The 12,984-nt window shown below is 37.6% G+C and overlaps 1 protein-coding gene across 4 annotated transcripts in view; it reads right to left on the bottom strand.

Annotated features, from left to right (window-relative positions):
• Positions 1 to 12,984, bottom strand: part of si:dkey-238i5.2 — a 35,728-nt gene that overhangs the window by 11,331 nt on the left and 11,413 nt on the right. For 2 of the 4 annotated variants that reach the window (XR_012387222.1, XM_073916907.1), the window contains 10 exons: positions 9,046 to 9,202; positions 5,950 to 6,080; positions 5,727 to 5,805; positions 5,570 to 5,632; positions 5,354 to 5,463; positions 5,079 to 5,210; positions 3,581 to 3,733; positions 2,834 to 3,051; positions 503 to 671; positions 244 to 369 (listed from right to left, as the gene is read on the bottom strand). Coding sequence is in view for 2 of the 4 variants with exons in the window: in XM_073916907.1 (XP_073773008.1) it covers positions 244 to 369; positions 503 to 671; positions 2,834 to 3,051; positions 3,581 to 3,733; positions 5,079 to 5,210; positions 5,354 to 5,410 (855 nt within the window). In the remaining 2 variants the exon portion in view is untranslated. Of the gene's footprint in view, positions 1 to 243; positions 370 to 502; positions 672 to 2,833; positions 3,052 to 3,580; positions 3,734 to 5,078; positions 5,211 to 5,353; positions 5,633 to 5,726; positions 5,806 to 5,949; positions 6,081 to 9,045; positions 9,203 to 12,984 lie in introns of all 4 variants that reach the window. The other 2 variants (XM_003199503.6, XR_012387221.1) reach the window with 2 other exon arrangements.

Raw genomic sequence — 12,984 nt, 5'->3', positions numbered from 1 at the left:
GCTTATGTAATTTACCTTTACCGCATGTCTTTGGACAGTGGGAAAACCGGAGCAACCAGAGGAAACCCACACAAACACAGGGAGAACATGCAAACTCTACACAGAAATGTGAACTGAGCCGGGGCTCGAACCAATGGCCTTCTTGCTGTGAGGCGACAGTGCTACTTACTGAGCCACCATATCACCTATTACATGCATTTGAAATGATATAATTTTGAAATGATGTCAAAAAAATCTAGAAACCTGCTGTTGAACAGGTTCATTTGTTCGCTCTGCTCTCTCATCCTGGTCAAGCTGCTCTCTTTGAGTGTGCCAGTTCACCTGGATCCATCCCAGCATGCTTTGCAACTCATCTGTTCTCTCCTTGATCTAGAGGCAGGATGATTACAATAAAGAAAACATCAAAACAAACATCCTGCAGATGGACGGCGCATATTTAGACAGCTGATATTGCTTTTAGATGACCATGCGGCAACTGTGAGTAAATCAATCACACACTTACAATGTCTTTAAACTGACTCTCATCTTGCATAAGCCGTTGACCAGCTGCAGCCAGCTTGCTAAACTCAGCCAGCTTTGTTTCAATGCTGCGATCAATCTCTGCAACTTCACTCTCTCTCCAAGCAGCACTGCCCGCAAGAATACAAGATCTGGTGTTCTCTGTCCATGCACTAAGGGACACAGAAAAACAGACCATATTAAAATATCACATTAGTCCAAAACTAATACAGTACAATTTAACAAAACCACATATGGGAACACATTTCCTGCTAGAGTAACAAATCCCTGCTGGAAAAAAAACATCAGAAACCATCACAGAAGTACTACAAATACCATTAAAAACCATCAAATTCTATCTATCAAAACCAGTCTAATGTGTTTTGGAAATTATTCCATTTGAATTCATTGGTACACTAATACAGCCAATAAAAAATACCAGTAGATACCTAAAGAACTATTAGAGTTTCTGGGTCATTATTACTATAAAGTGCCTTTACACATCTGATATTTCAAAAAAAAAGTTTGAGATTTTTTATTTAACCACATGCTTGTTGTATTAATTAGACCTTAGGCTGTAAGAAATTAATTTTGGTCAAGCTCCTGCACTTTTTATAAATTAACTGCAAGCAGACAAACAGTAAACAAACCTCAAACTGTGTCAACCCTCGAAGTAGTATAAGAATATTTTCATTGCAGTGTGATTATAAAATGTATATTTTCAGAAAGGTAATGTGTGGCTTTACCAACCCAACTAATTAGATTGTGGAAAAAGTGTATTTACATTAATGAAATGGTGGACAAAACCTTTATTTACCAATAAAATATGCAATCGTTGCATGTTCCTTTAAAAATAAATTAAACAATATGAACTGGCCCTGATTGGTTAATTAAGAAATCTCAAGATTTTTTGCTAAGTTTATAAATATTTTGTTTATTTTCATAAAAGTTGAAAATTACGGTGGAAAACAGCATGACAGGGTGGACACTGGCATGTATTTTTTATTTCAAACAGTCAGCGAGCTCCATTATATAGACTTTAAAAGCATATCTTTTGTATAGACTGAGACCGATATTGCAGAAAGGTTTGTATTGTCCACTCATGTACTGCATTTACTGGTGTAGGTATGTGTGTTTAAGCATTGTAACATAAAAGCATTAACTAATTAATATTAACATATTGAATGAATTAAATAAATAAATAAATAAATAAATAAATAAATAAATAAATAACAATGCATATCCATCCTGTGGACAATGACAGGGAGGACATTTTTTGCTAATGATAGCATTTATTCAAGATTTTTAATATTAATTAATATTTCACTATGACAGAATGGACATGTTAAGCTTGACAACATTCAGTTTCAAACACAATATGAGGAAAAGAGAAAACATAAGTGTAAATACTTAATGTGTGCACAGTAGATGCTTTAACCTCCTCTGAAGAAAGGCAAAATGGGCATGGGGATGCCAATGAGTACATCAGTGGGCTTCTTAAAGGGTCATTTACCACATCATGACAGGGTGGACAGCAATTTTAAGGACACATGCAAAATGATTAATAATATTATAAAAAAAAATAGAAGTTATGAAATTTTTATATCAAATGACTTGTTAAAGACAACAAGAATATTTTAAAATCTTTTTAATTTTATCTAATTTACCTACTCTACCAACTGAAGTTGGCTGAGCGGTGTGTGGGACATGGCAAAATCACATCCATTCAATGAAGGAATATGGCAAAAATTGACAAAAACAAATTTTAAAACACTTATAGTTCTACCTTCATGTGTGTAAAGCTTTAATCAATTATATTAAACATCAGAGTTTCATTTTTTTACATTGTTCATAAAGGACTGATTCAATCTTGTGGGACATCAAAGGCACTTTATAGTGATAATAACCCTTCCGTTAAAACCAATACAATTTCTATTATAACAAATAAAACATTATAAATTAGGTGGCAGTTAAATTTTTTGTTATCATTTTAGATGATGGTTTAGATCAGTGGTTTTCAAACTTCTTTCATCAAGTACCACCTCAGAAAAAAATTGTCTCTCCAAGTACCACCATAATGAGCAGCATTAAAATACAGTAGCGTAGTAAGCCGAGTAAAGCACATTATTCAAATGTACATTTGTATTGTAACATGTATTCATATGTAAATCGTTTTTAATAATTTTTCTAATATATGTAGCATGTACATATGACACATTTGATATCTCCGCGTACCACTAGAAGGAAGCCCGCGTACCACTAGTGGTACACGTAACAGTTAGAGAACCACTGGTTTAAGTGAACTGCTCAATATTCAAATTAGATTTTATCTTACATCATGCCAAGATAGCTTTCGAAATAATCCTGAATCTGGTGGAATTTCTCCAGGCGTCCTCTGTTCTCAGCCATGTTGCGGCCTACTTCCTCCCAAGCCTGCAGTATCACCTGAACTTCTTCCCTGAGAGGGTCTCTCTGCTCTGGGGGAGGAATCTGTAGCTGGCTGGCTAGTTTCTCCATCTCTCTCACCTCTCCCTCAATGATATTATAATGAGCCTTTGTGGGACAAAGAATTCATTGATGAGTATGATAAACTGCTAGCAACCAAATGTATGGGACTTATCCACATTTGTCCTATCACCCATGATGCTTTACATGAATTATGGGACTGACTTCCATTAAACTGTCAAAACATAAATAAAATAATAAGATTGAATACAAATAAAGTACAAAACCAAACACATAATGGGTTGCTTGTAGCATTTAAAGGGATTTATTCTTCAGTTCTTTTGAATGGAAGTTGCCCAAACCAGAGTGCAACCCATAATTTAAAACACAGAAGTCACATGTGGAAAATAGTGGAAAGGGAGGATAATTCAATTTATTGCAAAGTGCAGATTGGATCAAATCTAACCAACAAATCCCTTATGAATAATTTAACTCTGTTTAATTTTAGCAACCTATGTTCTTAAGAAGCATGGTCCATCTTTAACTATTGCAGTCAAAGTTTAAATACTGAGGTCTTTTAAATAGTCGTTTACAGTATTTACATTCAGTTAGCAAATTCATGTTCTCATTGTCTGACCTCTAGGTCATCCTGCTGCTCCTGTAGCCCCTCCAGACCACTGATTTCAGAGTCGCAAAGCATAGCCATATCTGTTTCTGTGTCCAGGATGTCCATACTGAGCTCTGCACAGCGACAGACGTGCTGGTTTATCCGCAGTGTTAGAGTAGATAGCTGAGGAAAGATTGATCTATTGTTGGATATATAAAGACAACAAGTAGCCACAAAAGACTGATCAGCCCTGGTAATAAGATGTGCTTTTTGTTGTCGATGCTAACATTTGAGCTTGATTACGTCCAGAGGTTTTGTAGAACCTGCATTCGGCTGACTGTGGTAGTACTGTAGTGTACTGTGTATATTTTAATGGTGGAATGCATTCAAATAGCCACTGTTCCTACCGACCTAAAATTATTTAATTACATGGGATTTAAACTTGCCACCTGTAATTCTAAGATAAGTTGGAAAGCAAACAAATATAAAGAGCACAGTGTTCCATTCTGTACCAGTAAATCTAACTTAAACTTGTCTGTGAATATTAGGAGTAAAATCAATGTGTGTTACAGTGCTCAGCATATATACCTATATATACATATATACCCCCCCCCCCCCCCCCCCCATATTATATTTGTGCATATACATTACATTAGTCAGTACTGAAGCCAAATCTGGAGGAAATCTAACAAAATAGTAATGGTCCAAAAACTAGTACATTCAAATTTATGTTATAGAAAAATCAAGAGAAGCAAAACAAAATTGTAAAATTTAGTAGAAATTTTGTATTTTTGCAATATTTTGCTTGAATTTAACTGTATTATCTTTTAATTTCTAAATATGTTTGGTCACTAAAATATTATTTTAATAAATATATCTGTTTTGTTCAAATGCACCACAACACATTGCCTATATTCACTGAGAAATGGATACAGTAAAATATTCAATTTCAAAAAGGGCGGAACACAATTATGCTGTGCACTGTATATCTGATTCTTATACTGCATTTTCTGATTTATTATTTTACATATTTAAAATATCATTCATTCATTTATCCATTCATTTATTCATTTTTCTTCGGCTTAGTCCCTTTATTATTCTGGGGTCGCCACAGCGGAATGTACCGCCAACTTATCCACCATATGTTTTACATAGTGGATGCCCTTCCAGCTGCAACCCATCACTGGGAAATATTTAAAATATATGAAATATATTTTGTAACACAATAACCCTTAAAATCAAATGCCACATGATTTGATTTAATAACAATCAGAATCAGAATTGGTTTTATTGCCAAGTGTGCTTTACACACGCAAGGAATTTAAAGCTTCCAGTGTACATAAAGTGACAAGTGACGACACAAAAAAAGTATTTACTTTGTATATATTGCATGAGAAAAGATGACAACCAATAGACAGAGTTGCAATTAGACAAAATTCAATGGCAAAAAAAACATGATGTATTTTGTTTACGTTTTAATTTTGTAGGTCTGTATTATTAGGTAAAATAAGTAAAATGAATAGTTTACCAATGTTTGTAGCTCATCAGTGGTCTGGTCTTGTTTCTGGAAGCCTTCTTGATCAGTCTGATGGCTGGATATATCTACTGCCATTTCTGCAGCCTCAGCCATTTCTTCCCTATGCAAGAGTTCAGGAACGCCCTAAACCACAAAGCAGATTCACAACAATGTAAGTGCTCCTGTATTTGTTGTTACGGGCGGTAAGAATGTTACTTTTCTGATTTACATGTTCTCGTATAAAATCAATACATGTTCTTAAAACTACAGTATAAGGTTTTGTTAACCTGACTCATTTTGTGATAACCACTGGGATCCAGAAGTTCGAGAAACTTCTCAAGCATTCCTGAACCGCCTTCCTCTTCATTTTCCGGGGGATGGTTAGAAAGTGTGAGTTCTGAAACCATATGTGCGGCTTTAAATCCAGTTTGTTCTTTATTCGCTGGTTCGTTCTCATTGTTATCTCCATATTTCTTTTGCAGAGCATCCCAGAGGACCTCTACCTGGCTTAGGAGCTCCTCTATCTTGTGGTCTTGTGTTGACTTTGAGCAGTCATGCTCTTCATTCTATATTTGATTTTCAACATAGTACAAAAAGAGAGAAGTGAGATCACGTATATATATGGCTTCATTGTATTGTTATGAGAAATCTGTATATTACCATTCCAGTGGATGCTGTCAACTCCTTATCGGGTATGAGAAATTCTTGAGAGCTTGTCTGAGCCATCTGGCTGATACAGCTGGGAAAACAATAGCAGTTAATCAAACATTACTCAACAACTGCATCTTAAAATTCACTGTATGAAATGACATCACAAATTTACAGATCATTTGCTTCATCAGTCATCCTCAGATTTCACTGTGAAATGAAACACTAATTGTACCTCTTCGTATCTTGTTTTTCAGAGATATGGTCCAGCTTGGAACAGCTGCTCTCTGACAATGAGCCTCGACTGCCTTCAGAGCATTCCTCGACTGGACTCCACGTCCCATGAGCCCACAGACCTTGAGAGCACTGCAGAAATACACAATCAGGAATAATTGCATTTAATAATACATAATTCAGAATACCACAGACACATTGGGTGGCTTTTATTTTGAAAAAACACTAATTACAAAACAAGATGGTGAAAGTATGTGTGAAATCAAAATAGCAATGTTTATTTTGCTAGCGCACATTGGTTATATTTTTAAGTGAGCAATTAATCTGTGCAAGTTCATTCACTAAAGGAAATGTTTTTTTGCCAATTTTCAAACAAATTCTGATCATTTGCTTCCTTAATTTGAGTAACTGTCCATCATTGTTGATGTCGATTTGTGATGACGTCAACTTTATTTTGTACATTAACATAACGGATGTCCTTACAGCAGTGGATACATTTGCCGTGCAAAAACAGTGCAAAGCTGAAGATGTGTGTGTGTGTGCGTGTGTGCGTGCGTGCATGCGTGTGTGTGTGTGTATTTGTACACAGTAACTTTATAACTACATTGTGCGTGACTTATCATTGCAGAAAGGCTTGAATTAACTTCACAACAAATATATCAAACAACCATTGGGAAAGTTATTACAGTAGTAAGGGAGATTTGCTTCATTCTTGTCTGTCACTGTGCTGTTTAACTATGTGATACACAGCAGGTGAAGGCTACGCTGATCAGAAAGATCTGGCTCTGACATGCATGTGGTAACAGTGGGCGGGGAGAACTAGCTCATTTGCATTAAAAGCACAGGCAACAAAAACAGCTCCAATGTCCTAACAGCGCAAACTACCAAGATTTAAAAAGATATAATAAATAATCTGATGTGTATTTTGATCTGAACCTTTACAGACACAAAAAGGGGTAAAATAGGTCCCCTTTAAAACATCTCAGTATCATCATAGCCTATATTGTTATTTTACTAATAAAACAGTGCAGTACATCCAACAGGCAATATAGGTGGTCACTGCTTTTATATTATATTTACTGTAAGTGTGAACATTTGAATAATTGTCAGTGCACACTGCGCAATGCACAAACCCCATTAAACGCGAAACAATTCACAACGAGAGTGAGAAAAAAAATAACCTCCACATTTTATTACAAGAATAGCTCTGTATAATTCATACATGAAAAATAGCTGAAAGCGATAATAAATGGACAACTGCAGTATGGATAAAAGCTAAAAAATATTAGACAAATACTACGCAGGACAAAACTCTATTTTGCATAACACCGCCCGCGATCAGCTATTGGGGGAACTAGAATGACGTAACATATTCCTACAGATTCCACATATCTGTGCTCACAGTTATAATTGCTCACGTTGGATATAAAGCCAAAAAAAGTCTTAAAGTCTTAAGTAATATAACGTCACAAGTGTTGTTGCCATTTTTAATCGATCTTAATTGAATTTTAATTTAAAATTAAATGGCGTAAAACCAAACGGAATCTTTCCAGAGCCGAAAAAGGAGGAAAAGAAAAGCAGAGGAAGAAAAGCAAGCTCAAAGTAAAGGTATGTTCTGCTATGCATAATACATTATTTAGTAGTGCAAATATAAGACAAGCCAACCCCTATCACCCCCCCCCACCACCACTCTTCACATACATCCTGCACCAGACACCCCCACGCCCTCCACTCTACGCTACCCTCCGTTTTTCACACACATCACGCAACACCCTTATCTATCACAATTATCTCTCCCAATAATTTACCCTGCGAATCGAATCTTACCCACTGTGCAACATCCAATGCAAAGTTTTGTTTGTGTAAATCTTTGTGTAAAAACAAGCTAAATTGTCTCCTGCGTTTCTAAATAGTTATGCATATATTTGTATGCTATTTATTTACAAAAATGCATTTGATTCAAGTTTAATTTGTTATACTTTTATACTTTATTGTTTAAATGAGTGTTTTCTGGCAAATTCATCATTATTTTCTTATTTACTTCTCCAGGGCCGGGTCGCGGGGGCATAAGTCTTAGGAGAGAACCCCACACTTCCCTCTCCCCAGACACTCCCTCCAGCTCCTCCGTGGAGATCCTGAGGCGTTCCTAGGCCAGCCGAGAGTCATAGTCCCTTCAGCGTGTCCTGGGTCTTACTCGAGGCCTTCTCCCGGTGGGACATGACTGGAACACCTCCCTAGGTAGGCGTCCTGGAGGCATCCGAAACAGATGCCCGAGCCACCTCAGCTGACTTCTCTCGATATGGAGGAGCAGTGGCTCTACCCCGAGCTCCTCTCTGGTGGCAGAGCTCGTCACCCTGTCTATAAGGGTGCGCCCTGCCACTCTTCGAAGGAAACTAATTTTGGCCGCTTTTATCTGAGATCTTGTCCTTTCAGTCCTGGCCCACAGATCATGACCATTGGTGAGAGTAGGGATGTAGACTGACTGGTAACTCGAGAGCTTTGCCTTTCTGCTCAGCTCCTTTACCACAACGGACTGGTACATCAACCGCATTACCGCTGCTGCTGCACCAATCCGCCTGTCAATCTCACATTCCATCCTTCCCTCACTCAGGAACAAAACCCCAAGATACTTGAACTCCTCCACCTGGGGTAAGGACTTTCCTCCAACCTGGAGATGGCAAACCACCTTTTTTCGGAGAAGCACCATAGCCTCGGACTTCGAGGTGCTGATTCCTACGGCCCCTCAACCCTACGGGCCGGCACTGACTCTGAGGCAAAAACAGGCTTCTACAGAAATCATAATATGACTACTTATAACTAAGGGTATTTTATTGGATTTAAGGAAGGTCATTTACATTTCCACCGATTTGCAGTCATGTTTTTAACTTTTAATTTCTTCTTCTTCTTCTTAACTTCGCAACTAAAAACCAAAGCAATATAACTGTCTAAAGAAGGTTATCTATCACTTTAGATAAGTTTAAAGCCTCAGTGTAAAAGACTGTCTCACCAAAGAGAAATCTCAGACCAATTGTCTTTTCTTTGTGGTCTGTAGTGGTCATTTATAATCACATGCTAACAGAAATTTCTGGAGACGAACCTCAAATCCTCGGAGACGGTTTTGCTCCTCTTTGACGTCTTTTCCCATTACGCCGTGACCCTCATTTCTAGCAAAGCTCTGTGAGTCAGGGCATGTGGTTAAAGGATCAGCGGGTAAAGTTGACGGGCGTTTGGAAGACACATCTGTCTTCTGGTTCCTGTGAAGCAGAACAAAGCGTTACCTCTAATGGCACCACTGAGGCATCATTACTCTTCAAACAGTTCAAGCATATCATGATTTTCATCATCATTTCAGACCGTAAGAGTCACGACTGTAAATCTTTAACTATAACAACTTGCAGACTGAAAATATAAAAACATGCACAGAACACCAACACCATATCTCTGTTGGTTATGTAATACTGGATGAATTTTCTCAGTGATTGTTTTGAGTTGCGAAGATATTACTCTTGGCAGGATGTACGAGCAATGATGTCATCTCCCTCTTGTGTGGTTAGCTCATAGTTTCAGGAAAGGTGTGTTTGCAGAGCTAGCGATAGAGGACTTGTTGAGAGAGACAAAAAGGAATGTAACTGGCTCTGTCGACATAGACAACATGGCTTGCTGGCTAGATTTTTTTTTTAAATAGCTAATGTTTGCAGGAACAGAATGATACAAAAAAGGTTATTCTGAGATAATGAGATTATTTTCCACTTATAACATTTAGTGGCATCAACATAGGCTGCTGCATGTTAAACCCAATTACACAAATATATTCATATGTGATATATGTGTGGTGTAAGTTCTATATTTTATTGTTAATTAAGTAATCTTGAATCATAGACACTTTATAAAAGCATTCCTACATGGAAAGAACCTATATGAGGATATATGCGCATTTACGAACCCTTTGCAGTATATATGCACATGTTTGACAATATATAACCTGCATATATGTGTATATATGCCACATATATAGGCAGAATTGAGGTGCATTTATGTGCATATACAGGCCATATAGGTCTTCTGTTTTGCTTCTTTATATCCACATATAAGCCCTATATGTACATACAAGATCTCCTAAATAGCTCATATCTCACTTTGGCAGCTGTCATGCACAATGCCTAGCTCATATTTTCTAATATCAAGGCAGTAACTAAGAACTAAAAAATATGAAATACCTCATTACTTCAACTTAAATGTTGTAAGTTCACAGTACTCATATAGCAGGGCCGAAGATTTATGGTAGATGGAGGTGACGTGTCCCTACCAATATCCACCCACCATAGAAATGACCCCACTAATAATGTAATCCACTATAAAAAATCATGCTGTCAACATTAACCTAGTACGCTCACCCCCAAAACATGTATGGACATTTTGATTGGCTGTGCTTTTCCATGCTATTATGTGAGAGACTGTGGCTGCCCTCAGATACAAGCAGAGCCAAATGTAGTGGATTGTTTTTATTCATTTTGTTTCTGAAAAACGTAATCTTTATGCAGTTATTTGTCTCCTTTTCTATTTAATTATGAGATATGAATATTGCGTTTCAGTGACATTTTAAGAACTAATTTTTGCTGGATTATCTTGTCAGATGGTAATCATGACCACTCTTTTTGTTGTACCAAAAATATTTCCAACTATTTTGTCAAATTGCTTACCATACTATTTTAACTTTGCATTTAATATAATAATAACAAACTGGCCAGACCATTCAACTTTCCTTGGCCATTTAAATCATAAGAAAAAAAAAATAAAAATAATAATAATCCAATTTTTGGAGACAGTACCATGAAGCTGCATTAGCTGGCTAGCCAGTTAAGATTAAGTTAAATTGGCACACATCTTTGGTTTTAGGACACATGAGTGTAGCTCAGCTCAGCTCAACAGCTCCAAAATACCATGACAACAAATCGTGATTAAAGTTAAGCTGTTTCATGTTACCCACGATTGGTGCAAACTAAGCTGAAACTAAACTGGCTAGCCAGCTAATCCAGCTTCATTGTACGAACCGCAGCTAAGAAACAACAGAATAGATTCGATGTTGACACCTTGTGGACAAACTCAGTAGTGTAAATAGATTCAAAGTACATGTTTGAGCTTAGGGAGGGTTTTAGAAAAATCAGGCTCTTGACCCACAAGTATATCCTAACGTTCACATAATTTTGTAAGTATATTTAAGCCTTTAGTTGGAATTTGTTGCTGATTTTATGTTTTTTTAATATTTATGACCAACTTTCAGACAAGTATTTTTGTTCAGTTCCTTTCTCAGTAGGGGCACATTCTTCCAGCTGCGTTTTCACAGAGTACCTGTCTCCTATCATATCTTCATACCATACATATGAGCTATTTCTCACCATCTGCACCAGAAGTGAGGCTACACCTTAAATGTTCACCTTTTCTTTCTCAATCGTTTCTGGGCTGTCACTCAGTTCTCCTGCTGTATATAACACTTACAGAAGTCATACTATTGAACAAAGGTCACCAGGTTTCCAATCTTAGTTTCCATGACGGTTTGGGTATTTGTGGAATTCTGCATCTAAAGCTGTTGACTGATCTGTGATAACAGCCATGATCCAATGTGATGTTTAGAAAGGGGTGACGTAATCTCAGCCACTAATTACAGCTTCCTTTAATGGTGCTGGCGGGGTTTTAACCAGACATGCATGGTTAAGTAGGAAAATAATCTCAAAATCACTCTGGTGCACAAATATTTTTGTAAGCTCTAAGTGATATTTGTCCAGCAGGATACTTAAAACAGAAGCACACTTTAAAAAGAAACATACTGCATAAACTAGCACATATTTCAAACTAGAAAACTAAAGCTCGTCTGAAAGTTTGAAGTAGCTTTAAAGCTTAAATAATTGAAGTAGTTTGTGATAAGTTTGGGCTATGGCGCAGTGGGTAACATGATCGCCTCAAAGCGAAAAAAGTCGCTGGTTCGAGCCTCGGCTGGGTCAGTTGGCATTTTTGTGTGGAGTTTGCATTTTCTCCCCGTGTTTGTGTGGGTTTCCTCCAGATGCTCCGGTTTCCCCCACAGTCCAAAGACGTGCTATAACAGATATGGGTAAGCTAAACTGGTCGTGAATGAGTGTGTATGGATGTTTCCCAATGCTGGGTTGCAGCTGGAAGGGTAACCGTGTAAAACATATGCTGAATAAGTTGACGGTTCATTGTTGCTAGGTGGTTACTATAGTAACTGAGTAATTGTTAAGGCGTTGCTCAGGTGTTTTCTGTGATTGCATTGCTATGCAGTTGCTAAGGGGTTCTGAGTGGTTGCTAGGCAGCTGCTAAGGTGTTTTTGGTCATTGGTAAGGTGTTGCTAGGGGGTTGCTAGGGTGTTGCTAAGGGATTCTGAGTATTTGTTAGGTGGTTGTTAGGGTGTTCTTAGTGGTTGTTAAGGCGTTGTGAGGTGGTTGCTAAGGGGTTCTGAAAGGTTGCTAAGGTGTTGTTTGGTGGTTGCTAAGGTGTTTTTGGTCGTTGCTAAGGTGTTGCTAAGTGGTTGCTAAGGTGTTGCGAATGGATTCTGAGTAATTGCTAGGTGGTTGCTTAGGTGTTGCCAGGCTGTTGCTATGGTGTTTTGAGTGGTTGCTAAGGCATTGCTAGGTGGTTGCTAAGCGGTTGCTAAGGTGTTCTGAGTGGTTGCTAGGCGGTTGCTAAGATGTTGCTATGGTATTTTGGGTGGTTGCTAATACGTTACTAGGCGGTTGATTGGGTGTTCTAGATCAATGGTTCTCAAAGTGGGGGTCGGGACCCCCCGAGGGGTCGCAGGACAATGAAGGGGGGTCGCCTGGTGGTTTCCAAATATCTATTTATTTTTATTAAACCATAAGAATTACCATATTTTATCCATAACCTTCTGAAGAGAAAAAAAAATTGTTGTTTATACCATATATAGTTACTATAGTAGCTTATAGTTACTACTTCTATTGGATTGCAACCCCTGGGGTAATTACATTGTATTAAAGACACAGCAATAGCGTCAGATGCAGCAGAT

Source organism: Danio rerio, chromosome 11, assembly GCF_049306965.1.
Source record: "Danio rerio strain Tuebingen ecotype United States chromosome 11, GRCz12tu, whole genome shotgun sequence".
NCBI classification, from domain to species: Eukaryota; Metazoa; Chordata; class Actinopteri; order Cypriniformes; family Danionidae; genus Danio; species Danio rerio.
Note: the sequence above shows the minus strand (reverse complement) of the source record. Positions and strands in the feature narration are given on the sequence as shown.